A 17,507-nucleotide genomic window follows, 5' to 3' on the forward strand; every position below is an offset into this window, starting at 1 on the left:
GGGGGTGGTAGTAAGATAGAGAGAGAGAGAAAAAATGACTTGTGGGTTCTGGGTGATGGGAAATACAATGAGGGGTGGGTAGTCGGGGGTCTGGGGAGAGTCCCCTGGGTGATTACAATAGTTACTCAGAAGTTAGAAGTTTTATTTCTTCTAACGTTTTCTGGGTAAAGTTGGTAAAACCCAAATCCAATGTTGGGGAGCTTGGAAGTTACAGGTATAGCCAACCAGACTCTTAGATGCCATTCTGCCTCCCAAGTGCTAGGGCATTGTGGAATGACAGCATCTACTCCTTGTGCAAAAAGGAGTTTAGGAAGCAGCACTTCAAAACGTGGTAACCTCAGAATTATTTCCCCAGCTACAAACTAAAATAGGGAGAGATTGAAAGATGAGAGAGTTCACCAAGTCTAGAGGGGTGGTGTTAGAAAGAGGGTTTCCATTTTTTGGTGCATTTTGGATAAGATGAGAACTATTCTGGAAGGATGGGCTACATCTAAATAAGAAGTGTAACTAATGAATAGCTAGTCAGCAGCGTGTAGTTTAAACTAGGAAGGAGGGGTAAGAGGTAATGAAAATAAAACACAATCATAAATAACAAGCAAAAAGGATATCTAACAAAAGGAATGAAGGAAAGTTTAACTTAAAAGTAATCAAATGCCAACTTGAAAAAACATGAATGCCTCCAAATACAAACAAAGATAAAGCACACATATTATTCAATATGGAAAATAAAATATGTAAATGTATATATTTCTTTAAAGAGGTTCAGCATAAAAAGAGTGTATACATTAAGTAAGAGAAGACGAGGCACGCAAGAGGATCAAATGGAGACAATATAGAAATTAAGATCGGAAAGGGAAATACTTTCATGGGGTTGAGCTGCAGGAGTCCCTGCAGATTTGACAATTTAAAATGTACCATTATAAACTGATTAATCCTTTTTTAAAGTTGATATTCAGTAGCATATAATTTGCTAAATGCGCATCACATCTAGGAAGCATTTATGTATCCAAATCTTTGGTTACTGGTTGAAGTTGGTTTTACAGATGGTATACAGACCTAAACAGGATCAATTAAAAAAACTTGATCCACAAAGAATTCAAAACAAGTACAAGAGTTATTAAAAAATTAGTTTCACATGATCCGAATGTTTTATTAAGCATTTGGTAACTTTCCAAGTTGAACTACTATGTTACAGTTTAACAAGCAGAATTCAGAAAACTTGCCACTCATTTCTGAACAGTATGCCCAACATATATTGTACAGATCACCAGTTTATTGCAGTTTTAAAGTTTGATTCACACAAAAGATCATTGATTATTCAACTTGCCATGAGCCTGAGAGCTTAATATTTGTAACCATAATTCCACCATTTTAATTTGCATTCGGACAGTAGACAAAATCTTGTTGTTAAAACATTATACCAGAATATGGTACACTTGAATTCACACTATACCTTTTCAAGTAGCAGCTCAGCATTGTAACAATTTTGGTAAGGTTATTAGAACTTAAGTGGCTGTGATGTACCAGAATAGTATCAATCCTGAATAGGCAACAGCCCAAAAGGAGCCTCCATAATGTACTAGAAACAAGTAAACATTGACTCAAACAACGGGCCAAAGTACTATAATGACAGACAACCAATTTCCACTTTAAATATATAGGAGCCACAAGTTTGTATTTTCAGTTATTTGATAGATAGCAGGAAATAGATCTTTGCTGAAAAATTGGATGTTTTGATATATAATAGTAGATTATATTAAGAAAAACCACCATTGTAGGATCACTTATATACTGCTGTAAAGATAGTTTGGAGCAAGGGTTTGTGGAAACTAAACAGTGTGGACTATACATATAATTAAAAATCTGTTGCATTTTAAGAAAAAAAATCTTCAGACCAGCACATGTGATATGGGGCCCTTCTTAGGGGTTTTTACATCCACTTGAAAGGGCAGATGGGGTTTTGCTTTAACATCTCATCTGAAAGACAACACATCTGAGGTCGCAGTACTCCCACATTACTATGGTGAAGCATCAGCCAAGATGCTACCACTGAACCAGTGTGGAACTAGACATGAGAGGAGGGATTGTTTTTTTTAATTCATTTGTGAGATATGAGCATCACTGGCAAGGTCAGCATTTATTTCCCATCCCTAATAATTGGGTTGTAAATTGCACAGTTTTGCATTAAATAAAACATTTTGACATCCCAGTAGCACAGACCTTTCCAAGACACATTGTAAAACTGGATCTCAGTTCTTTCCATAAGTCACGTTTAACATCTCAATTCAGTCTTTTGATGAATTGGCTGGTGAGTAAACCTACACTGCCTTGATGTACCCTATGACAAATTAATGTTGGCAGATGCAAATAGATTGTCCAACTCTGAAAATGGTGCAGAACTCTCAAAGCCACCTAGAAGGAAAAAATATAGTATAGGGAGCAGGAAAGGGAAGTAAATCTTAGAGTTCATCGTTTTATCAGCATCATTGCAGCTACTATATTGCCTTTTAGGAATTTGCAGATAAATAGTGCCAAATGCTTTGCCATCAAATCAACAAAATATGTCTAGTAATGTACTATATGGCTAAATACTTCCATTCAATACAATTCCAGTGCTCTCACTTACAAATAAATTCTGATGGAAAGTTTCCGCATTTTACACAAATATCCAATACCGCAAGGCCGAAATCAGCCAAAAAACAGGACAGCATGAGCCAAATCTTTACAAATATCCTTTTTAAAAATAAATTTAAAGTACGCAAATCTTTCCTCCCCCCCCCAATTAAGGAGCAATTTAGTGTGGCCAATCTACCTATCTTTGGGTTATGGGGGATGAAATCTCCGCAGACATTGGGAGGATGTGCAAACTCCACACGGACAGTGACCCGGGGCTAGGGTCGAACTCGGGTCCTCGGTGCCATGAGGCAGCAGTGCTAACCACTGCACCACTGTGCCGCCCAAATTTTCCTGCCGTTTTTTTAAATACAGTATTGAGATTCCACCACCTCTCTATCCCATCGCCTTACATTTCAGATTATTAGCCAGCACAAGTTTCTTGTATATTACAATTCGTGTTGAATTTCAGTAAAACATGGCAAGTTGGGAAGATATGGAACCGCAACCAGCAGGCTCAGGAAAAATGAAATACCATTATTTAAAGAAAGAAAATCAAATCTGAACTTCCACACCAGTGGTCACGCTTCCAAACTAACTACTGTGCAATACTTCTGCACTTGCACATAGTGCTCACGTTTTCTAGCTGTCACATTTTTCTCTTAATAGCAAGCATCAACAGGGGTATGGAGGTGGTGTCACAGCGGATAGTGCCCTGCCTCCGAGCCAGAAGCTCTAGGTTCGAGTCCAACCCCAGGCCAAACAGGTTGAGAATCAACCTGAAAAATCCTTCCAATTTGCCAATAGCAGGCATTAAGAGCAGGAGTCTCCTGATCAGCCACGCTTGATGAGGAGCGGCATCCCTTCAAGTTAGAAGCCTCTGGTGCTAGGGTAAGAACCTGCTCCAGGAAAAAATTCACGATAGGAACAGAGAAAATCTGCTTTGCACACCACTAGTGGGGGAAGTGAAACATCAACAACACTCACCAGGGACAGCTTTTGTGCAAGACTCGTTTCTCTTCATAACCCTTCCAAACAACAATTCTCAGTAACAAAACTAAACTCAAGAAATGGAAGTACAATATAATCGCTTAGTCACTTTGAATAAATGGACATTGTAGGGCTAAGAAATGCTCCAGTAATTTAAAGTGGAAAATAAATGAATAGTGTTAAATGTTGGTTGCCACTCTATCACAGGACAATTACAGTTCAGAGTACATAAGCCACTTTATGCTAAAATTACTCGTTAACTAGTAATTTCAGAGACTATTGCATGGAAAGATTTTGTAATGCTCAGACCAATATTTTAGAATTACTGGCCTAATATACTTAAACTGTTTTATCCACAATTTTGTGCATCTATTTGATGAATATTTATCTTCACTCCTAGTTAGCTTTCTTAATTTGCAGTATTAGATTTCTAAATGTTACCCTAGTTTCAAATTGATGATATGACCTCAAAGCAAACCTTGGAGGGCAAAAATTGAAGTAACAATGCACAAATCTTCATCAGTATCATGCTGACTCGTTAGGCACAGGATTTAAGGAGTCTTCAACCTCTTGCTCTTTGGCTAAATTGTCAATAGCATCATTTGTTGCTGAAGAAAGTGTAGGATGGGGCGCAAGAGCTGCATGTGTTTGTCCGAATCCTTGGTAATATCCCATTGGAGATGGTGGGAGCGATGGGGTATCAGAATTCAGGTCCTGGCTTGCTGAAGACAGAAGGCTGGTGTGTTCATTGTGCTCCTCTTCTACAACAATATTTGTTTTCCTTGGTCGACCCAACACTGTCCTTCCTATAAAATTTAGACGTTGAATATCATCCATTGTTTCTACAAGTCAGATCCATAAACGCAACATCCTCTACATTTACACAGCATTCATTGAATTCAGTTGTTTCAGATAGAGTGCATTCCAGCCTAAGATGAGTAGTTTAGTTTCCAACTTACTTAGAATATACCTTACATTGACTGAAAACTTAAGGGTGCGATCCTCCGGCCACACTGCGCCTGAAAAGCAAATCGCTGCAGCGCAGCATGGCCGTTAAAAGCCAGGAGACCCCGCTCCCGCGATCTACCCGGCTCACAATGCCTCGCGAGATTAAACACATTCTCGCGAGGCTTTACGATGTCAATTCTGCCCACAATGGGAGAGATCAATTTTAGCAAATCTGCATGTTAGAGCGAACAGTAAGCCTCACTCTATGTGCAGATTCCCGAGGTACCTGAGGCTTTGGGATTCAACCCCTTTGCCTCAAGAGATCTCGGGTGAGCGCCGTTCAGCACTGGTCCCCACAAACGGGGACCAGACACAACAGCACTCGTGGGGATCTCCAAGAGGTTCGGAGGCCCCCAGCTGCATTCCCTTTGGGCAGGGTGGTGCCACCTGGCCAGGTAGTACTATCAAGGTACCAGGTTGGCATTTTATTCACACGCGCGATGTGGTCGGGGTCCCTCCTATAGTGCGTTCGGGATGGGGAAGATCGGGAATCGTTTTGGGGGCCTCGGAGATCAGGACACCATTACAATGGGGAGTTCCGGCTAGCGGAGTTCCCTACTGTACAAAACAGGGCTATCTGCGGCCTTGGCCTTCTCCGTTCAGGTCCCTTATTCAATGAGAGTCACGTTGAATAGTCGCGTGTTTCTCAGCACTCGGGAAACACGCGGCTAAACGCGCTCGCTCGGGGACTTTGTTCCCTTTTGGGAGAATCGCACCCTTATTGTCTTGTCCAGAAGGGCATTCTGCTTGAATGGATATATTCCTTTTGATGTATTTTTCACCAACAAGAAATTGTTTGAGAGAGTAGCAAGGGGACAATCCTAGTGCTCTAAACATTTAAGATTAGGTAGATCTGAAGAGTGTCCAGGAGATTGAACAGATCACCTGAATATTTTGAATACCAATTTTGCCACTGCAATGGATTAACATAGAACATAGAAAATACAGCACAGAACAGACCCCTCAACCCACGATGTTGTGCCGAACCTTTGTCCTAGATTAATCATAGATTATCATTGAATTTACAGTGCAGAAGGAGGCCATTCGGCCTTTGAGTCTGCACCGGCTCTTGGAAAGAGCACCCTACCCAAACTCAACACCTCCACCCAACACCAAGGGCAATTTGGACATTAAGGGCAATTTATCATTGGCTAATTCACCTAACCCGCACATCTTTGGACTGTGGGAGGAAACCGGAGCACCCGGAGGAAACCCACGCAGACACGGGGAGGACGTGCAGACTCCGCACAGACAATGACCCAAGCTGGAATCGAACCTGGGACCATGGAGCTGTGAAGAAATTGTGCTATCCACAATGCTACCGTGCTGCCCTTAAGAACAAATAAATCTACACTATATCATTTTACCGTAATCCATGTACCTATCCAATAGCTGCTTGAAGGTCCCTAATGTTTCCGACTCAACTACTTCCACAGGCAGTGCATTCCATGCCCCTACTACTCTCTGGGTAAAGAACCTACCTCTGATATCCCTCCTATATCTTCCACCTTTCACCTTAAATTTATGTCCCCTTGTAATGGTTTGTTCCACCCGGGGAAAAAGTCTCTGACTGTCTACTCTCTCTATTCCCCTGATCATCTTATAAACCTCTATCAAGTCGCCCCTCATCCTTCTCCGCTCTAATGATAAAAGGCCCAGCACCCTCAACCTTTCCTCGTAAGACCTACTCTCCATTCCAGGCAACATCCTGGTAAATCTTCTTTGCACCTTTTCCAGAGCTTCCACATCCTTCCTAAAATGAGGCGACCAGAACTGTACACAGTACTCCAAATGTGGCCTTACCAAAGCTTTGTACAGCTGCATCATCACCTCACATGTTCCATTAGTTCACATGTTGTGCAAGACTACCTGGCCACTGGGTCATTTGCGGTCATGTGAGGTCCTGGCTCTGAATTTATGCAGAAAGTTTAATGATACTAAACATGTCGCAGAATTACATCATTAATAAACAAAGGCGATAAAGCTCATCAGCCCAGTGTTTGAAGATTAGATATTATAATAAAGTCCAGAATCCTCAAGTCAGGACAAGCTTTATAAGTGCAGGGCAGATTTTGATCCTACAAGTGCTAACATGTCAGCTCCATATGTAATATCACATGTATTCCTCTGTTAACAGTATAATTACTCTCTGCAGACCTTGATAAACAGCTGGTATAAGAACCACCAATTCAAACCGCAGCTTTTAGATGGTGTCTGATCAGTCTTCAATTATACATAAAGTTTTACTTGCTACCCAATCCATTTACAAATATGAACTGTACATTAGAGACCAACAGTGCAAAAGGCTGCCATTTTTTTCTGTTAGCAGTTTAAAAATCCTGTGGCCAGCAGGGTGAGGGTTGGGGAGTGGGAAGAGAATAATAATTCTAGTTTTTACAAGCAATTTGAGACAAAGGAGGCCACCTGCTGATTGATAGTGGAACAGCAGTAATAAAATATTTTGCTTTGGGTTTTATGAAGCAAGGCCTTATTAAAGGCAAAAACATGTTTAACTAATTTGATTGAGTTTTTGTTGAAATAACAGAGGGTTGATGAGGGTATTGCGGTTGGTGTGGTATGCATGAACTTCCAAAAACCATGTTTGATTAAAGTGTCCACTTTGAAAGTTGCCACTCAAGTGGATAGAGTTGTGAAGAAGGCCTATGGTGTGCTCGCGTTCATTAACAGAGGGATTGAATTTAAGAGCCGTGAGGTGATGATGCAGCTGTACAAAACTTTGGTAAGGCCACATTTGGAGTACTGTGTACAGTTCTGGTCGCCTCATTTTAGGAAGGACGTGGAAGCTTTGGAAAAGGTGCAAAGAAGATTTACCAGGATGTTGCCTGGAATGGAGAGTAGGTCTTACGAGGAAAGGTTGAGGGTGCTAGGCCTTTTCTCATTAGAACGGAGAAGGATGAGGGGCGACTTGATAGAGGTTTATAAGATGATCAGGGGAATAGATAGAGTAGACAGTCAGAGACTTTTTCCTCGGGTGGAACAAACCATTACAAGGGGACATAAATTTAAGGTGAAAGGTGGAAGATATAGGAGGGATATCAGAGGTAGGTTCTTTACCCAGAGAGTAGTGGGGGCATGGAATGCACTGCCTGTGGAAATAGTTGAGTCGGAACATTAGGGACCTTCAAGCAGCTATTGGATAGGGACATGGATTACGGTAAAATGATATAGTGCAGATTTATTTGTTCTTAAGGGCAGCACGGTAGCATTGTGGATAGCACAATTGCTTCACAGCTCCAGGGTCCCAGGTTCGATTCCGGCTTGGGTCACTGTCTGTGCGGAGTCTGCACGTCCTCCCCGTGTCTGCGTGGGTTTCCTCCGGGTGCTCCGGTTTCCTCCCACAGTCCAAAGATGTGCGTGTTAGGTGAATTGGCCAATGATAAATTGCCCTTAATGTCCAAATTGCCTTGGTGTTGGGTGGAGGTGTTGAGTTTGGGTAGGGTGCCTTTCCAAGAGCTGGTGCAGACTCAGGGGGCCGAATGGCCTCCTTCTGCACTGTAAATTCAATGATAATCTATGATTAATCTAGGACAAAGTTCGGCACAACATCGTGGGCCGAAGGGCCTGTTCTATGCTGTATTTTTCTATGTTCTATGTCACATAACACAGGGGCGAGAGTGACCAAAGAAAAAAAGTTGTGAAAATGTTTTCTGACAAGGAATCATGCAAGTATAAGATTTTTATGACCAGTAGTGAAATGCGAATGCTTCAAGGCCATTTCAAATACTGGAATTATTAGACTTCAAGTGGCACAGTGGGTAGTACTGTTGCCTCACAGCGCCAGGGACAGGGTTCGATTCCAGCCTTGAGTGACTGTCGGTGGAATTTGCACGTTCTCCCAGTCTCTGCGTTAGTTTTCTCCTACAGTCCAAAGATGTATGGGTGGGATGACGGTTATAGGGCAGGATGGGGGTGGTGGGTGGGCCTAGATAGGGTGCTCTTCCAGAGGGTTGGTGCTTCCTCGATGCGCCAAATGGCCTCCTTCTGCACTGTAGGGATTCTATGGGTAGAGATATTAGTTTTATCTTTGTTTACCTTCCATTACTTTCAAGAATGTGAACCAATACAGGATGAAGACCATATTAACAATAGAACATGACCTTGCTGGATTATATACATACAAAGCAAAGGGCTACAGCAGTGCAAACTATTTTCCAATGTGATCCCATTTTAACTCAACCACCAACTCAAGGGAAATTAGGAATGTGCAGCACAATGTCCAGATCCCATGTATGTATAAATAAAATACTTAAAAATCAACGCGATCCCAAACGCCAGCAAACAGAAAAAAGCAATAGTATAGTATATTTGATATGTTATTTTTAAAGTTTTCCCCACATTATATTTTGCCACATTCTTTCCCACCCATACAAATGGTGATATCCATTTGAGACTACCTTGTGTCCAACTTACAGCTCACATTCTCACTGAGCTTTGAATGATCAGCAAACTAGGATACATTACATTTGAACCCCTCGTATAAGGCATTGCTATAAAATATAAACAGCAGAAACCCAATTGGGTATCTCACTAATTACAGCCCGCATACCCAAAATGACTTGTTTATTTCTAGTGTTTTCTGTTTGTTAACCAGTCCTCTCAATCCATACGAGTATATTATTCCAATCCATACTAATATATTACCCCAAATTTTGTGCAATAACCTCTTTTGTGGCACATTATCAAATGTTTTTTTGAAAATCCAAATATACAACATATACTATTTCCTCATCTACCCAGCTTGCTAAAATTAAAAACTTGAACAGATTAGGAAAAGGATTTAGCACCATAGTGCCATTATGGCGCAGCAGGACAACGATCAACCCATCAAACCCATGCTAGCTCTCTTGTCAAGTAATCAGTCAGTGCCATTCCAACACTGTATCCCTGTAGCCCTGCAAGTTTATTTCTCTGAATTGCTCATCCAATTTCCTTTTGAAACTACTGATCCTCTGCATTTCCACTGCCACATAAGTTGCCAGTCGTTCCTACTCAGTGCAAAAATATTCTTCCTAACATCTCTTAGTCCCCCTGTCCTTGACCATCAGCTTTTCTTTGTCCACTTGTTCTAAACTTTTCATCATCTTGCACACCTATCAAATCACTTCTCAATTGGAAGAGGACTAATTTCAAAGGTAGATTTTGCTCGACTAATAGAATATTTTGATGAAATAATAGAAGATTGACGAAGGGAATGAAATGGATGTTGTCTATATGGATTTCAAAAAACACATTTGACAAAGTACCACATAAAAGGCTGCTTAACAAAATTGAGCTCATGGAATGCGAGGGTCAGTGGTTTAAGGACAGAAAAGAGCAAGTTGTGGTAAATGGTTAATTTTCAGACTGGAAGATGGTGCAGTGGTGTCCCCCAAGAGTCAGTGCTAGGACCATTTATTTTTTGATGCATAGGAGCTGGATATTGAAATAGAGTAAAATTTCACAATTTGCTGAGGATACCAAACTTGGAGAAGTGGCAAATTGGGAGGATGCTATCAATCGGCTGCAACAGAACACGAATTGATTCACAGAATGGGTTGACAAATGGCAGATGGAATTTAATATAACAATTGCGAGGTGATGCATTTTGGCGTTGCACACGTCAAGTGGGAAACAGCCTGAGTGAGGGAACCAGAGTGTGATTGAAACTTGGTAATTTGGAGCTGTGTGGTAATTAAAGAGGTAAGTTCTAATTTTCCTGGGTTTTTTCAGTTAAGTTTAGTGGTCTAGTTAGTTGGTAAAAAGGATCTGCCCCCACTTCCGGTTGCGGCTATGCGGAGCTAAGTTGCACGTTTGGCAGCTCCCGCTAGAAACTGACTTTTGGGCTCTTTTTAGGGCCCCCAACGATACTTTTCCAACGATTCCCAGGGTGGGAAGGAGACAGCAATATTCCCCTGGCACTGTATGGATTGGACCAGGAGTGGAGCGGTGAAAAAAGTGGAATTGGAGCAGAGAAAGGTGCGAGGGAGGAAGACCACGATGGCGGCGGGTGGAGAGCAGGCAGTGTGGGCGCAGTGGTCACAGGAGCAGCAGGAGTTTCTCCAGCACTGCTTCACGGAGCTGAAGGCAGAGCTGCTGGAGCCGATGAAGGTGTCAATTGACAAGCTGCTTGAGACTCAGACGGCCCAAGGGGCGGCGATCCGGGATGTCTGGCAAAAGGTCTCGGAGAATGAGGATGAGATCTTGGGCCTGGCGGTGAAGGCGGAGGAGCACGAGCGCTCCATAAGAAATGGCACGCGAAGTTAGAGGACATGGAGACTCGGTCGAGAAGAAAGAATCTGCGGATTCTGGGTATCCCGGAGGGGCTGGAAGGATCGGATGTCGGAACCTACGTAGTCACCATGTTGAATACGCTGATGGGCGCGGGGGCCTTCCAGGGGTCCCTGGAGCTGGAGGGGGCCCATCGAGTGCTGGCGAGGAGGCCCAAGTCCAGCGAGACGCCACGGGCGGTGCTGGTGCGGTTCCACAGTTTCGTGGACAGAGAATGTGTCTTAAGGTGGGCCAGGAAAGAGCGGAGCAGCAGGTGGAAGAACGCAGAGGTCCGGATTTATCAGGACTGGAGCGCGGAGGTGGCTAAAGGAGGGCCGGGTACAATCGGGCTGAGGCGGTCCTGCATCGGAGAGGGGTGAAGTTCGGCATGTTGCAGCCGGCGCGACTGTGGGTCACCTCCAGGGACCGTCATCATTACTTCGAGACGCCGGAGGAGGCATGGACCTTTATTCAGGCCGAAAAGCTGGACTTGGATTGAGGGACGAGGCGATGCCGAGGGGGGATGGTTGGGACTGTTGTGTCGTGTTTTGGGGGGAGTGTGTGGTTGGTTGGGCAATGTTTCTTTTCTGTCTTTCGGGTGGGTTCATGTGGGGGGAGGAGGTGTAAAAGCCTGCATCGGTGGCTGGAAATGGAGATGGGGCCCCGCAAAGGGGGGGGGGGAAAGAGGCCCGAGCTGGGGAAATTGGGACTGGGCCTGGAAAGGGAGCTGCGCCAGGAGGCGGGGTCGGGTGAGTGGAAACTGCGGGCTTTTTCCCGTGCTGAGAGTGGAAGGGGGTGGGGGCGGGAGCCTGTTGACGGACAGGAGGGGGAGGGGAGACTCCCACACTGGGGGGATCGATGGAGCGGCGGGAGTGGCCAGGGTCAGCAGGAGTCGGCTGACTCACGGGAGTGCAATGGGGGGAGCAATGTTGCTAGGGGGAGACTTAGCTGGGGGGAGGGGGGGGGGGGGGGGCTGGGTTGCTGCTGGGATGGCCAAGGGGGAGCTGGAGTCTCTAGGTGAGGTCGGGGGGGGGCGGGCACGTGGCTGGCCTAGAAAGGGTTATGGCTAGTGTGAGGGGGTTAGGGTTGGGGGGGGGGGGGGCTGCCCCCTGCCCCCCCCACCCCCGAATCGGCTGATAACCTGGAATGTAAGAGGCCTGAACGGGCCGGTCAAACGGGCCCGTGTGTTCGCGCACCTGAAGGGGCTGAAGACAGATGTGGTCATGCTCCAGGAAACGCATCTGCGGGTGGCAGATCAGGTAAGGCTAAGAAAGGGGTGGGTAGGGCAGGTGTTCCATTCGGGGTTGGATGCAAAAAATCAGAGGGTGGCGATTTTGGTGGGGAAGCAGGTGTCGTTTGAGGCGTTGAGCATTGTGGCAGACAATGGAGGTAGGTATGTGATGGTGAGTGGCAAGCTGCAGGGGGTGGTCTTGGTAAATGTATACGCCCCGAATTGGGACGATGCGGGGTTCATGCGGCGCATGTTGGGCCGGATCCCGGACTTGGAGACGGGGCTTGATAATGGGGGGGGGGGGGGGGGGGGGGGGGGGGGGGGGGACTTCAGCACAATGCTGGATCCGGCATTGGATCGCTCTAGGTCTAGGACGGGCAGGAGGCCGGCGGCGGCCAAGGTGCTGAGGGGGTTTATGGACCAGATGGGAGGAGTGGATCCGTGGAGGTTTGTGAGGCCAGGAATTCTCATTCTTCTCCCATGTTCATAAGGCCTACTCTCGGATTGACTATTTTGTAATAGCAGGGCGCTGATTCCGAGGGTGGAGGACATGGAGTATTCGGCGATAGCCATCTCTGACCATGCCCAGCATTGGGTGGACCTCGAGCTGGGGGAGGAGAGGGGCCAGCACTTGCTATGGCGCTTGGAGGTGGGGTTGTTGGCGGACGAGGAGGTGAGCGGGCGGGTCCGGGGGTGAATAGAAAGGTACCTGGAGGCCAATGATAATGGGGAGGCGCTGAAGGCGGTGAGCAGGGGTGAGTTGATCTGCATTAGGGCCCACTGAGAGGGGAAGGAGAGGAGAGAGAGGGAGAGGCTAGTGGGGAGATGGTAAGGGTGGATAGGAGGTATTCAGAGGCCCCCGAGGAGGGACTACTCAAGGAGCGTAGGAGCCTCCAGCCCGAGTTCGACCTGTTGACCACCAGGAAGGCAGAGGTGCAGTGGAGGAAGGCGCAAGGGGCGGTGTACGACTACGGAGAGAAGGCTAGCCAAATGCTGGCACACCAGCTTCGGAAGCGGGAGGCAGCGAGGGAGATCGGGGGAGTTAGGGATGGAGGGGGGAAGCACGGTGCGAAGTGCGGTGGGTATTAATGGGGTCTTCAGGGACTTTTACGAGGGACTGTATCAGTCTGAGCCTCCATCGGAGGAGGGGGGGATGGCTCGCTTTCTGGACCGGCTGAGGTTCCCGAGGGTAGAGGAGGGACAGATGGCGGGGCTGGGGGCGCCGGTGGAGTTGGGGGAACTGGTCGAGGGACTGGGGCGTATGCAGGCGGGGAAGGCGCCAGGGCCAGATGGGTTCCCGGTGGAATTCTATAGGAAGTACGTGGACCTGTGGGCCCGCTGCTGGTAAGGACTTTCAACGAGGCAAGGGGGGGGGGGTTGCCCCCGACGATGTCTAGGGCGCTGATTTCTCTAATTCTGAAGCGGGACAAGGACCCTGTACAGTGCGGATCGTATAGGCCGATTTCACTCCTTAATGTGGATGCAAAACTGCTAGCAAAGGTATTGGCTATGAGGATTGCGGACTGTGTTCTGGGGGTCATACACGAGGATCAGACGGGTTTTGTGAAAGGGAGGCAGTTGAATACCAACGTACGTAGGCTCCTGAATGTAATTATGATGCCGGCAGTGGAGGGGGAGGCGGAGATAGTGGCGGCTATGGACGCGGAGAAGGCCTTCGATTGGGTGGAGTGTGGGTACCTGTGGGAGGTGTTGAGGAGGTTTGGGTTCGGAGAGGGGTTCGTCAGCTGGGTGAGGTTGCTGTACGAGGTCCCGGTGGCGAGTGTGGCCACGAACAGGAGGAGGTCGGAATATTTCCGGCTGTACCGAGGGACAAGGCAGGTATCCCCCCTGCTCTTTGCGCTGGCGATTGAGCCTCTGGCCATGGCTTTGAGGGAGTCTAGGAACTGGTGGGGGTTGGTGCGGGGGGGGGGGGACGGGGGGGGGGGGGGGACGACACACCAGGTATCGTTGTATGCGGACGATCTGCTATTGTTGTATGTGGCGGACCCGGTGGGGAGAATGCCGGAGGTGATGCGGATCCTTAGGGAGTTTGGTGATTTCTCCGGGTATAAGCTCAACATAGGGAAGAGCGAGCTGTTCGTGCTGCACCCGGGAGACCAGGAAAGGGGGATTAGTGAGCTTCCGCTAAAAAGGGCAGAAAGAAGTTTTAGATACCTGGGGGTTCAGGTGGCTAGGAGCTGGGGGGCCCTGCATAAGCTCAACTTAACGAGACTGGTGGAGCACATGGAGGAGGAGTTCAAAAGGTGGGATATGCTGCCGCTCTCCCTGGCGGGTAGGGTGCAGTCGGTTAAAATGGCGGCGCTCCCGAGGTTTTCGTTTTTGTTTCAGTGCCTCCCCATCCTGATCCCGAAGGCCTTATTTAAGCGGATTAACATGAGTATTATGGGGTTCGTATGGGCAAAGACGACCCCGAGGGTGAGAAGGGTGTTCTTGGAGTGGAGCAGGGACGGGGGTGGGGGGGGGGGGGGGGGGGTTTAGCATTGCCAAACTTATGTGGGTACTATTGGGCTGCCAACGTGGCAATGATACGCAAGTGGGTAATGGAGGGGGAGGGGGCGGCGTGGAAGAGGCTGGAGATGGCATCCTGTGTGCGCACGAGCCTGGGGGCGCTGGTGACAGCACCGCTGCCGCTTCTTCCGACGAGGTACACCACGAGCCCGGTGGTAGCGGCGACCCTCAAAATCTGGGGGCAATGGAGACGCCACGGGGGGAGGTGGGGGCTTTGGTGTGGTCCCCGATACGGGAGAACCATCGGTTTGTCCCTGGGAAAATGGATGGGGGGTTTTTGAGTTGGCACAGGGCAGGTATTCGGAGGATGGGGACCTGTTCATAGATGGGAAGTTTGCGAGCCTTGGGGAGCTGGAGGAGAAATTCGGGCTCCCCCCTGGAAATACTTTCAGATATATGCAGGTAAGGGCGTTCGTTCAGCGACAGGTGATGGAGTTTCCGCTGCTGCCGGTGCGCAGGGTCCAGGACAGGGTGCTTTCGGGGGTATGGGTTGGAGAGGGTAGGATCTCGGCAACTTAGCAGGTGATGCAGGAGGAGGAGGAGGCCTCGGCAGAGGAGTTAAAAGGTAAGTGGGAGGAGCTGGGGGAGGAGATCGACGAGGGTATGTGGGAAGGGTAAACTCTTCCTCCTCTTGCGTGAGGCTCAGCCTGATACAATTTAAGGTGCTGCACAGGGCGCACATGACCGGGGCAAGGCTAAGCCGGTTTTCTGGGAGTGAGGACAGGATGTGCGAGGTGTTCGGGGAGCCCAGCAAACCACACCCTCATGTTCTGGGCATGTCCAGCGTTGGAGGAGTTCTGGAGGGGCGTAGTGAGGACAGTATCAAGGGCAGTGAATTCCAGGGTTAGGCCTAGCTGGGGGCTCGCAATATTTGGGGTGTCGGACGAGCCGGGAGTGCAGGAGGCCGGTATTCTGGCATTTGCGTCCCTGGCAGCCCGGGAAAGGATTCTGCTTCAGTGGAAGGATGCGAGGCCCCCCAAGCGTGGAAACCTGGATTAACGACATGGCAGGGTTCATTAAAATTGGAGAAGGTGAAATTTGCCTTAAGGGGATCTGTGCAAGGGTTCTTCAGGCGGTGGCAGCCGTTCCAAGACTTCCTGGCGGAGCGTACGGTTTAATGTTTATTTATGCACTTTTGTTCTTGTTGTTTTATTATTTGTGTAAAGGGGGGGCGAGGGTTCTATTTTTCTGTTGTAATAATCTGTGAAATTTTTTGAATAAAAATTATTTTTTTAAAAAAGGATCTGCCCCCACCCAACTGAGTGGCAGTTATCTGTCAATCACCTGAACATTGATTAGAGGCAAAATGTGTAAATCGCATTCTTTTGTTTGAAGCCTAACTGGTGTGCGAGTCATCTCAGCCCAGCCTAGCCCTATAGAAGAGAGAGGCATAAGCGCACTCTCAGTAAGCTTTACACATGTGAAGTGGGAGGCAGCCTGAATGAGGCAGCCAGAGTGGGGATTGAAACTTGGTCATTTGGAGCAGTGTGGTAATTCGGTGCAGAGTGGGAGGAGGTGCTTTTTCCCTTTTTGTTTTGTAACTGTTTGTTAAGTGCTGCACTTGTGAGATGTGGGAGATCCGTGACGCTTCCAGTGTCTCGGACTACATTTGCAGGAATTGCACCCATTTGCTGCTCCTCACAGACCGCATGGATAGGTTGGAGTAGCAGTTGTATTCACTTAGGAGCATGAAGGTGGTGGAAAGCATCGTAGACAGGAGTTTTAGTGATGTGGTGACACCCAAGGTGCAGGCAGATAGATGGGTCACCGCTAGAAGGGGCAAGCATTCAGTGCAGGAATCCCCTGTGGCTGTCCCCCTCTCTAATAAGTATACTGTTTTGGATACTTTGGTGGGGGGGGGGGGGGTGTTGGCCCATCAGGGGATAACAGCAGCCAGAGCAGTGGCACCACTGCTGGCTCTGCTGTTAAGCAGGGAAGGACAAAGAGCACTAGAGCAATATTTATAGAGGACTCTATAGATAGGCACTGCTGTGGACGTGAAAGAGACTCCAGGATGGTATGTTGCCCCCTCGTGCCAGGGCCCAGAATGTCTCTGAACAGGCAGAAAGCATTCTGAAGGGAGAGGGTGAACAGCCAGAGGTTATCGTACATACTGGTATTAACGACATAGGTAGGAAGAATGAGAAGGTCATGCAGCAGCAGTTTAGAGAGTTAGGTAGAAAGTTAAACAGCAGGACCTCTAGGGTTGCAATGTCAGGATTACTCCCTGTGCTATGTGCCAGTGATACTAAAAATAGGAAGAGAAGGGTAGCACGGTGGTGCAGTGGTTAGCACTGCTGCCTCACGGAGCAGAGGCCCCAGGTTCGATCCCGGCTCTGGGTCATTGTCCATGTGGAGTTTGCACATTTTCCCCGTGTCTGCGTGGGTTTCGCCCCCACAACCCAAAGATGTGCAGGGTAGGGAGATTGACCATGCTAAATTGCCCCTTAATTGGAAAAAATGAATTGGGTATTCTAAATTTTAAAAAAAGAAATAGGAAGATAGTGCAGCTCAACACGTGGCTAAACAGCTGGTATAGGAGGGAGGGTTTCAGATATCTGGACCATTGGGGTCTCTTCCAGGGCAGGTTGGACCTGTGCAAGGTGGACGGGTTGCATCTAAACTGGAGGGACATAAATATCCTGGCCTTGAGATTTGCTAGTGTCACACGTGAGGGTTTCAACTAGTTTGGCAGTGGAGTGGGAACCAAAGAAAAGGAAGGGTGTAGTCACAATGTTGGGGGTTTACTATAGCCCCCCCCCCCCCCCCCCCCCAACAGCCAGCGGGAGATAGAGGAACAGATCGGTAGGCAGATTTTGGCAAGGTGTAAAAGTGACAGGGTTATTGTGGTAATTTCAACTTCCCCTAT

General features: G+C 47.6%; 1 protein-coding gene across 1 annotated transcript in view; it reads right to left on the reverse strand.

The window, feature by feature from the left end:
- Nucleotides 1-1,125: 1,125 nt before the first annotated feature.
- tmem184c (transmembrane protein 184C) overlaps nucleotides 1,126-17,507 on the reverse strand; it is a 72,677-nt gene continuing 56,295 nt past the window's right edge. Inside the window, exon 10 of the mRNA XM_072496095.1 lies at nucleotides 1,126-4,409. Coding sequence (XP_072352196.1) covers nucleotides 4,129-4,409 — 281 coding nt within the window. The 3' untranslated portion in view covers nucleotides 1,126-4,128. The remainder of the gene's footprint in view (nucleotides 4,410-17,507) is intronic.

This window comes from Scyliorhinus torazame, chromosome 3, assembly GCF_047496885.1.
Source record: "Scyliorhinus torazame isolate Kashiwa2021f chromosome 3, sScyTor2.1, whole genome shotgun sequence".
Taxonomy (NCBI): domain Eukaryota; kingdom Metazoa; phylum Chordata; class Chondrichthyes; order Carcharhiniformes; family Scyliorhinidae; genus Scyliorhinus; species Scyliorhinus torazame.